Source organism: Leguminivora glycinivorella, chromosome 8 (assembly GCF_023078275.1).
Source record: "Leguminivora glycinivorella isolate SPB_JAAS2020 chromosome 8, LegGlyc_1.1, whole genome shotgun sequence".
NCBI classification, from domain to species: domain Eukaryota; kingdom Metazoa; phylum Arthropoda; class Insecta; order Lepidoptera; family Tortricidae; genus Leguminivora; species Leguminivora glycinivorella.
The window spans coordinates 17260298-17271188 of NC_062978.1; the positions used below are offsets into that span (position 1 = coordinate 17260298).

Sequence of the window (10891 nt, forward strand, 5' to 3'; positions counted from 1 at the left end):
TTAACTTGGTCCCCTTTCATGGCAGTTTGCATATTAATTGTTTCCGACACTTGACGTGTATTGCTTTGTAATTCGATTGTATAATTTTGTTTAGCTAAAATTAATTTATTAATTCCTTTAATTTTGCTGCCAATTTCGTCAACTGTTGATTCTGACCCTGTGCTTAGTAAATTAGGTGTGGTTTGAACATCGTGTGAGTTATCTACTATTTTAGTATCTACTACAGTTGCATCCCTATTGTTTATGGTGTTCACATAACCTATCTTATCCGAGGATACTTCGACGTTACTCCCAATATTCCTACCGTTGCTAATAATTTCGCCAACTGTCGATTCCGACCCAGGACTAAGTAAATTAGGTCTTATTTCAATATTTTGTGTATTATCCAGTATTTTAGTAACAACTACAGATGCATCTTTACTTGTTTTGATATCCACAGAATCAGTCTTATCTGAAGAAATTTGGAAGTCGCTCCTAATATCCTTAACGTTGCCAATTTTGTCATTTGTAGATTGTGTTTCAATATTGAATGTATTATCCATTATTTTAATTTCAACGACAGTTGCAACTTCTTTGTTTTTAGTATTACTCCCAATATCCGTAACATTGCTGCCAACAACATCAACTGTCGATTCTGATCCAGGACTAAGTAAATTCAGTGTAGTTTGTAGATTGTGTGTATTATCCACGATTTTTGTATAGACGCTAGTTGTATCTTTACTATTTTTGGAGTTTACAGATTCTGGGTTATCTGAGAAAACTTTAGCGTTGCTCCCAATCTCCCTTACGTTACTGCCAACTTCTTCAACTGTAGGTTTTGACCCAGGAATAAGTAAACTAGGCATGATTGCTGTGTCGTGTGTACTATCCAATGTTTTAGTATCAACTGCATTTTCATTTTTACTATTTTTAGAGTTTTGAAATTTTACCTTATCTAAGGAAAGATTAGCGGTGTTTCCAACTGCGTCAACTGTAGATTCTGGCCCAGAAATGAGTAAATTAGATATTGTTTCAATTGTGTGTGTATTATTCAGAATTTTAGTATCAACTACAGTTTCATCTTTACTGTTTTTGAGGGAAACAGATTCTGCGTTATCTGAAGATAGTTTGGTGTTGCTCTCAATTTCCTTAACGTTACTGCCAATTCCGTCAACTGCAGTTTCCGATTCCGGGATATATAAACTATGTATGCTATTAACATTTAGTGTATTATCTAGTACATTTATATCAGCTACCGATGGATCTTTATTGTTTACTGTATTTACAAATTCCTTATTCAAAGAAACGATGGTTTTACTACTAACTGCCTTAATTGCCTTATCGTTACTGCCAGTTGCGTCAACTGTAGTTTTAACACTGTAGGTGTTATCAGATATTGTAGTATCAGCAACATCTGTTTTTGTGGGTACAGTCATTGACGAAGACAAGGTATCTGATCCATCACTAGCGAATATGTCAGTTTTCAAATAAGGTTCTTTAACCAAGATTGGTTCTGTCGTAGAAGTTTCAAGTTCACTGTTCACAATCATTATATTTTCGGGATGAGCATTTATGGTCAGGAAACCGCCTGCGCTCTGGGTTACGGTAGTGGTGTTGTAGGTCTCCTGACGATTATAAACTAAAGCGGGGATTGAACTACTGACAGGTAAGGACGATATAATACGCTGTTGAGACGCAAATTTATTTTGTTCAACTTTTAAGTTTGTGTCATCAGACGTCGTTGTAAATTCCTTGTTAGATTTATCTATTAAATAATTTTCGAAAGGATTCCAATTTATATGGGTCGCCTGATCTTGACCTTCGACGATACTGGATTGTAATTCACGTACAGGATTAACCTCATTTGGCACGCTATTCACCTCGAGTATTGTTTTACTTTCGCTCAATATTTGTTTAGAAATATCGTCTGATTCAGATTTACTTTTTTGTTTTGGGCTACCATTATCGAGTTCTACTTGTGCGTAATTGTTATTTGTCGTCACTTCTATAGCTAGTTCAGTCTTAGAAACAAGTTCTGGTTCTTTTGCTATTATTTTCCCAACATTAATTTGTTTGGCTGTTTCAAAATCGATGTCATTATTCAGTTCAGGTACAGATACTGTATTCTCAGGTGCGGGTAAAGAACTTACATTGTTAATACTATTTTCGATAGTAGATTGAGACGTTATTGTTTTAACATTTTCAGTTTCTGTTGCTGTATGATCTTGGCTAATTGAAAGAATGTTTGAGTCAGTATTTTGGGTAGTATCTGTTATTAAACTTGCTTCTGTAGTACCGTCATCATTACCAACTGTTCCAGTAGTGAATACTATATCCACCTTGGTTTCTTCTACAAGTGTATCTGTCACAAGTTGAACTTTTGTGGACGCACCTTGATTTTTATGATAATTACTGTTTGAAGATGAACTTACATCATCCACTGTTTTATCAAAAATTACGGAATGTCCAGTCGTGATAACTTTATTATCTGTTGACGCGTTTTCTTCATTTGTCGTTATTGGTTGTTCGGTTATGATATCATTTTTTATAGTTTCTGTATTTGTCAGAATTGATTGATCTTTAATGATTGTAGTAGACTCAAAAATAGTTTCTGTAGTCATAATATCTTCATTTTTTGATTTGCTAGCCGGAATAATGATACTCTTCTCTTTCACATTACCTTTATTTTCAGCTACTGTCCAACTCTGTTCATATATCGTAGTTGGTAGTTCTGTACTGACAATATTCTCGTCAGTCTCAATAGGTAATGCTCCACCAAATTTGGTGTCTGCAGAACTTTGTGTTAATGGTGGCACTTGAATCGTGACTAGTTGAACGTTGCTGACTGAAAGGCCATCCACAGGCTTTGTGGTTACAATAGCAAGATTTACTGTGTCAATGGTTTGAGTCGTATCTAAATACACTGACTCTGCAGTTATATTTGGACTGGACTCTTTTATTGAGTTTACATCACTTATTGTTGTTGGTTGTTCAAAACTGGGCGCTTTAGTCACTGTTTCAATATTGTTTGCTCCGTCTAGAATCGTTATTTCTGCAATACTTAGCGTTGCTGGTAGTGCTTGAGTCACTCCTGGTTGAACATCACTATTTAAAAAAGTTGTATGTACAGCCTCTGTAGTTACAATGTCGACATTTATGGAGATTTGAGTGGAGTCTTTTGTCAAGTTTTCTTCATTTTCTGCTATTGATTTCTCATAACTGGGTAGTTTTTCGGCTAATTCATTAGTAAATGCTCCATCTTCAGTCGTTTTTTCTACAGAATTTTGCGTCACTGGTGGTGCGTCAGTTGTAACTAATTGGACGTCACTATTGAAAGGTGTGTCTATAGCGTCTGTAGTAATAATATCCACATTTACTGATTCAATATTTTGGGAGGGAGCGTTACCGATTGTTTCGGTAGTAAATGCTCCGGGTAGAGTCGTATTGTTTGCAGAACTGTGCGTCAAAATTGGGGCTTGAGTCGTGACAAATTGAACGTCACTATTAGATAAAGCCATAGCCTCTGTAGTGACACTGTCGAGATTTAATGTTGCAAGATTTTGAGTATATTCGTTCGTTGTAGGATGCTCAATGGAAACTTTTTCGACTGTTTCAATAGTAAATGCGTCTACAGTCGTCGAGTCTGTCCAACTTTGTATCGCAGATGGTCCTTCAGTTGTAACTAATTCAACGTTATTGTCTAGTATTGTCTCTGTAGTTGTAATGTCGAGATTTACTGTTTCAGTGTTTGGAGTATAATTTTTGTTTAAGTTTTCTTCGTATATAGTTGTAGGATGCTCAGACGAGGAAACTTTTTGAACTGTTCCAATAGTAAATGCGTCTACAGTCATTGCGTCTTCAGAACCTTGAATCACTAATGGTGCTTGAGTCGTGAGTATTTCAACGTTATTGTCTAGAATTGTCTCTGTAGTAATAATGTCGAGATTTACTGTTTCAGTATTTTGAGTATAGTTTTTGTTCAAGTTTTCTTCGTATATTGTTGTAGGATTCTCAGAAGTGGAAACTTTTTGGATTGTTTCAATAGTAAACGCGTCTACGGTAGGTGTGCCTGCAGAACTTTGTATCAGTGGTGGTGCGTGAGGCGTAACTAATTCAACGTTACTGTCTAGTATTGTATCTGTAGTTTTAATGTCGAGATTTACTGGTTCAGTGTTTTGATTATAGTTTTTATCAAAGTTTCCTTCGTATGTAACTGTTGTTTGCTCTAAACTGGGAGCGTTCCCTGTTGATTCAGTAGTAATTGCTCTATCTAGATTAATTGCATCTATAGCATTTTCAGCACCCATAGTATCTTTTGTTTGATTCGCATCGTTTCCACCAGTTAATGGGCCACTTGCCGTAACTATAACTTCAGGAAATACTGGGGTATTTGCAGATATTGACGGTTTTTGCGTACTAGTTGTGATACCAAAATTTGATTTAGTTTTGTTATCGGTGTCATTTACTTCTGTAATTTGTGGTGGAGTATTTTTTCCTTTTTCATTAGTAGGCTGCTTAGTCTTATTGTAAAAATTTGATCCATTAACTCCTAACTTAATGGGGTCTGATTGACCATTTGTTTGAGTATGTAGCTCGGTAGGATATGGTTTGGAAATATCTGTACTAGATACATTATATTGATTGTGCGGTAACGGAGCTTTAGGAAAACCATGATAACCGCCAGTTGAATGCTTGTCAACTAGTATATCAGATATATTCGTATTGCTTTCTTTACTAACACCACCTAAATAAGTGTTAGTTCGATTACTAACCTCTACTGTTGATTCTGTTACAGTTTCTATTACACTGGTTGTAACATCTTCCGTTGTTATTGTTATTTCTGTTATATTTCGGTCATTGCTTACACTCTCTAGAGGTGTGGTCATAATATCTGCAGTCGTAGTTGGTACAATTTTTGTTGCATTTAAATCATTGTTGATGTTAAAGTCCGTCACTCCTGTTGTAGTAACATTCACGGTGGTATCCATAGTAACATCCACGGTGGTATCCGTAGTAACACTGTATTCTACAGTTGTAGTCCTTTCTGTATTTACATAATTTTCAGAGAACTCTTTAGTTGTGTTATCCAAGGACGAAGAAGTTATGATATTCTCCCACGGGAGTGTAGTTTCACTAATGACGGTGCTTCTTATAGTAGCAGGTGTTGTCGGTGCTGGATACTCGCATTCAAAGTGGTTTGTTCCTAGACAAACGTTGGGAGGAGGGCAAGCTATGTAGAAGTCATCGATTGCCTGTGAGACTCCGCCTCCTAAGTCCACGCATATCATGAAGTGGGTGGAGTTGACGCAGTGGAAGGATTTCCCATGACAGTCGACCGCTGACGCCGGTGATAACAATGCCGTCAGTACCTGTGTAAGATTAAAACAAAATCAACATTTGCAGAGCTGATTATAAAACTGTCATGAGTGAGCCATAGAAGTTGTTGGTAAAAAAGTAGGGATGTACCGACTAGTCGGGAAAGCCGACTATCCGGCCACATTTGTAGTCGGCGATTAGTCGGCGACTAGTCGGCAAAAAGGGCCGATTAGTCGGCACTTCATTAGTGATATCGGTGGCGTGTTGATCGGGTCGCCACCTTCCCGAATGGAGGTTGAGGGAGGCGATGGCTGAGATACGCGTCATACTCGTGAACGGGTGCTGTTTGTGGAGACTGGTCTGTTCAAGCTTACCTGGGCCACATGTTTTGTTAGATTATTTAACTTTACTTTTGAGCGGATTGCGAGACACTACATTCGGTTCTTGTAAGAATTAAACTTAAGTAAGTAATGTCTTAAGGATGACACTAGAGACCATCACGTTGTCGTTTAATTTAGTTAATTTTAGCTTTTGGACACTTAGAGACTTTATACATCTCTGAGATTTTGATTATATTTTATTTTAAAATAGATTCCTTACTTTAATGACCTTGTTGTCGTTTGATTAAGTTAATGTTAGTTTTTGGACACTTAGAGACCTTATACATCTCTGAGATTTTGATTATATTTTTAAACTTAATTTGTAACCTTGATTGGCCCTTATTTGTAAACTTGATTTGTTCTTTAATGATTGACAACTAGAGACTTGTACATCTCTTGAAATGTGTAATTTAGCTGTTCATTTTCTGTATTTTTTTTGTATTATTTGACAAAGGTTTTTACTTTTAAATATTTTAATTTTATAAAATTTGACTCTTGGAGACGCTATACATCTCCATGGATTATTTGATTAAGTATAATATTTTTACTTGTAATATTCAGTCTTTTACAACTATTGAAGTATTATAGATTTCTTTTATCTTTGTATCTGTTTGCACTTTCTTTATGTATTGATTATAGTTAGTAATAATATGACATTTAGAGACTTTATACATCTCTAATTCTATATCAGTGTATAGCTACTTTGCTTATGATTAATATTTTTAGTTAATATTTCTATTAATTTCATTTGTTTAACTTTAATGAATACTCTGTAATGTTGACATGTAAAAGTGCCCCCGTGGCCTATTTGCTGAATAAATGATTTTGTATTTTGTATTTTGATAGAAAAACAGTACAAAATTAAATTACCATCTGAAAATTATGGTTGTATTATGTAACTATTCGTAATTCCTATTTCTTTTGTCTAAATAACAAATATCTGTATTTATCACAGAAATAAATATCCCACCTAGGATTATCGACTTCATAGGCAGGATCACTACCCACTAAGCCAAGCCGGTTGTCAAAAATGGAAAATGTATATAAACATTGTCATGAACCTTTGAACTTGCAAAAAATCATGAAAAGCGCGTTCGAAGGACCAAAAATGACATTCAAAATGTGAATTTAGTCGAAAATTAAGTTTTGGCCGACTAGTCGGCCGACTAATCGGCCACCCAAGCGCCGACTAGTCGGTAGTCGGCCTAGTCGGCCAAATCAATAGTCGGTACATCCCTATAAAAAAGCTTTCTTCTACAGACTACTAATACAAGACAATCCTAACAACCTCGAATGCATATTCTGACAATGGGATAAGTGAAGCATCTTATCATCTATTTTTTATTAAAAACAGTCATAATTATTCTTCTAAAAGGTTCACATCTTTAAAATTTAAACAAAACTTAATTAGGCCTTTACGTCGTAAGTCGTAAACAATAAATTATATTACTGTGTAACTACTACCATTTCTGGACAAAGAACTGAGGTTACTTACAAGGAAAACGCAAAAATATTCAATTTAATATTTCTTGTAGGTAAGTATCGCTGATTGCACACTTAGGTAAGTACAAGAAATTGACATCTTATAGTCTAAGCTCTAAAAGTAGCTCGAGCTAATTGATTCATTATCCTGGCCTGGCATTCTGCAGTAATAATGTTAAAACACTTAAACTTCTCTTGTCGTTAATTTATTGGTTTTAGGGTCGGTTGCACCACGGTTTGGTCTCCGTTAAAGCGTTCGTTAAATTTTATTGTATGCGAAGTTTCATATAGACGTCTGCTGCGTGACGATGATGTGCCCGTCAAATATGTTTGATGCAACTGGCCCTTAATCAAACCCCTTTATTTTAGATTTTACCTAAACTGCCTATGTAATTGCCACTCACTAAATGCTACACAATTGGTTATAGGTAATTATTATAGAGGTGAATGTAAAATTTACATCATTTAATGATACAAATATCTAAACCACGCATCGTTGCGATTCTAACAATTATACGTTTATAAAAATAAATAATATGCACATACCAGTACTGTCCCAAACAATTCGTTCATATAATTTTTCGTAGACGCCATCGGCACACTCATCCTGCACAATTCAGGTTATGTCGAGCATTCGTCGTTTAGCACTTTTCGTTTTGGTCGTTTCTATTCGAATGAGCGCGATGTGCTCCTCTTTGATAATTTGAAAGGTATAATATTTACTTAGCCCGAATCATTTGCCTTCAGATTACAGAGACGCTGAGCAAATAAGATGTGACACCGCGTTTCCTGCGGTGAAATTGTTTTCCACTACGAGTGCTACACTTGACTCTTTAAAATAAGCGCTAGTTTCGTAAACAATTGATTTCGTTCTCTATTAAACCCACTTTTTTGTTAGGCTACTTTAGTGTCCCACTGCTGGACAAAGGCCTCGTTTATTCCACTCGACTGTCTTCGATAAGTTAATTCCTTCCAGGCCGGGTAGAATACTTCGAAGTTATTCTCCAAAATCCAATATCATAAGAAAGTTGGGAAATATTTATTTAGGATATTAGTTTACAATTTGTTTACCGAGACTAAGTACTATAAATTGTTAATTACGTTATCCAATACATGAATGTTAATTTAGTTTATGTACACTTATTTTTTTAATTATTTATTTTATTTCTTACATTTTAGAGACCAAACCAGCCAACAATAATGGATGTTGGCTCTTGATACATGAATATTTTATAGTATTTTCAAAATGCAAATTTTAAGGTTCCATGACTCAAAAGGAAAAAAACGGAACCTTTTATTTGTATTTACTCCTTCTGTCAAGACTCTTTCCCGCGAACGAACGCGGATTTACGCTGGTCTATGTATATTCCCTTGAACCTGTAAAATTCAAACTTACGAGTTTTACGAAATTTTACCAAAATTGATCTCAAGGGAATTGAAATTTAAAGGGCACCAATTTCCTTCCAGCACAAGCTTACGAGGCCTCAGCTAGAAATGTAGAAACTAGATATCTACTTGCCTACTTACAAATCCATTCCGTCCAAGGAATTTTCATAATAATCATAATTCAAAATATTCCTTTCGTATATTTTTATGGACTCCTAAGAAAACAAACCACAGGAGACATTTTTAGTACAAGCAAGTATGCATAACACCTTATCTCGTTTCCTCTGGGAAATATTGAAGTAAGCAAGTATGCATAACAAATAGATAAAACTGTGTGTAGATTTAGATTTTGTTGTTATTAGCGTTTTCTTTCTGATATATGTATCTTAGTGTCATTTAATTAATGTTTGCTAATTTACAGTAAAAGATCGTAGAGCCGTGCTTATTTGATAGTTCTGCGATAAGACGATTAAACACTGGTTTATGTGTGATGATGATGATGATGGTAAATAGAGTATCTAGTTTAATACAAATAGGTACCTACTAGAATGTTGCTGTAGATTAGACATAAATACATATTTACACACATGAATACCTTCTAATGGTCTACTGAATTTTCATGTTATAGCCGTTTTAATAATAATTATTGAGTGGTAAATTCTAAATGAAGAACATAATTTCAAGAAACGAATCTCTTCAGTATATCGCGAAAAATACATTAAGGTCAATACGGATAAGTGTGTCATAAGGCGAAGTGTGTCTAGCCTTCACATTTGGCCGTTTTACTCATTGTCACTGGTGTGGTGGTTTTGCAAGATCATACTTTTGCAACTCGCTAGTCACGATTAGTAGTATCTAAACGTATTGACCTTAAGAGGGGGTAGAGCAGGGAGAATTTTCAGAATCTGTCAAATTACCCCATTACACACACACAAACACCCTTCACTCACACTACCTCAATTTACTGTGAAAGGTCAGTGACTCTTAATTCTTTTCAAGAGTGTTATTTTGAGTTTGTAGTCAAGTACTGACCTCCTTTGAGAAATTAAACTGTAAAAAAGGTAGCATACAAGAAGACAGAGAAAAAATTCGCATCATCTAGCTTTCCTTCTCTGTTCATGTCTCATGTGACTTAAATTTACCTAAATATGTAGATAACGTTCCTTACTCAGTTGATTGTTTATCTAGGTGTATTTCAAATTACTTTGCACTTCATTTTGCGTTACTTTTCTATACTTAGATTAAAAATCGTCAGCCTGCCTATCCCCGCAATCATTATTCAAAGTCGTGTGTGAAGGCCGATACCTCCAGGCAGACAATTATGGTCGCGTGATAAATGATAAAACATTCAGCCCTATCGCACTATTTGTAAGTGCAATAGGGACGGTCCGATGTTTTATCATTTATCGCGCGACTATGATTGCCCTGCAGGTCTTCAGAGGCCTGTGCTGTGCATTACGTATATGCGGGTTGTATTAAAGACTATCAGATATTTTCTTTATTCTTATTGTCGTTAGGTTTTTTTATCATTTAGTTTGATACAAAATAAAGTATGTGTATAAAATAAAAACCTAATGAATAGAGTACAGCTAGCAGCAGTCAAGTCAGAGACACAAAGAAAGACAGGGAATATCGACGCATATCCATCGCCATCTGCATCAGACTCTTTATCTTACCCAATTTCCGAGTCTCTTCTCTAAATTTCAGTTTCTTGAGTTGAAAATGTTGAAAGTCATACTTGGTAATAAATAAAACACAAAAAACATATAAAAATCACAATATAATTTTAAATTATAGCTTAGGCCCTGTACCAGTTGCAGTCGCCACGTCTGTAAAGTCCCTTGTAGTTTCTTTTAAATGGCTAAATACCTAGATGTTATGTCATAAACATCTGTGACGTGACTGAAAATTAAAAAACATCGCTCAGAGATAAGGTTCAAATTAGCATGGCAAAAAATACAACAGTGCAGTCAAAATACGAAAAAGCAAATGTCAATGTCAATATCACTGCCGTATTTCAGGCAATAAGGGCTGTTTTCTCAAATATGAAAAAATGTCAAAAGCAGGACTTTATAAAGACTTTCTAGGAGAATTATTTTGAACTTGATAGGTAGACCAATTTAATAAAAGTTGTACGAAAAAAAATTCTGAACTTAGTTTGTAACTATATATGAAAAGCATTTTTATCTTAGATTACATATTTTAGTATCGTAACGATTTTTCTTTCAAATAAATAGAGAATTATTAGAATAGATTCACGGTGTCTACCGTAAACTGGGGTTACATTGACCAATTTGGGAATTTAAAATTCTCTAGCTTCTACATGTAATGGGTAGCTATAGCTAGCT

The 10891-nt window shown here is 35.1% G+C and overlaps 1 protein-coding gene across 1 annotated transcript; it reads right to left on the bottom strand.

Moving 5' to 3' along the window:
• Nucleotides 1-1462: 1462 nt before the first annotated feature.
• Nucleotides 1463-7856, bottom strand: LOC125229089 (probable GPI-anchored adhesin-like protein PGA55). The gene is made up of 3 exons (XM_048133867.1): nucleotides 7704-7856; nucleotides 1877-5348; nucleotides 1463-1515 (listed from the first exon to the last, which is right to left on the bottom strand). The coding sequence occupies exons 1-3, from the start codon at nucleotides 7761-7763 to the stop codon at nucleotides 1463-1465; spliced, it is 3585 nt and encodes a 1194-aa protein (XP_047989824.1). The 5' UTR covers nucleotides 7764-7856.
• Nucleotides 7857-10891: the final 3035 nt, after the last annotated feature.

Coding starts and splice junctions, on each gene's coding strand:
- LOC125229089 (XM_048133867.1), bottom strand. CDS start 7,763: ATGAGTGTGCCGATGGCGTCTACGAAAAATTATATGAACGAATTGTTT. Junction 5,349..7,703: donor AATTGTTTGGGACAGTACTG/GTATGTGCATAT, acceptor AATCTTACACAG/GTACTGACGGCATTGTTATC. Junction 1,516..1,876: donor TAAACAAATATTGAGCGAAA/GTAAAACAATAC, acceptor GATTGTGAACAG/TGAACTTGAAACTTCTACGA.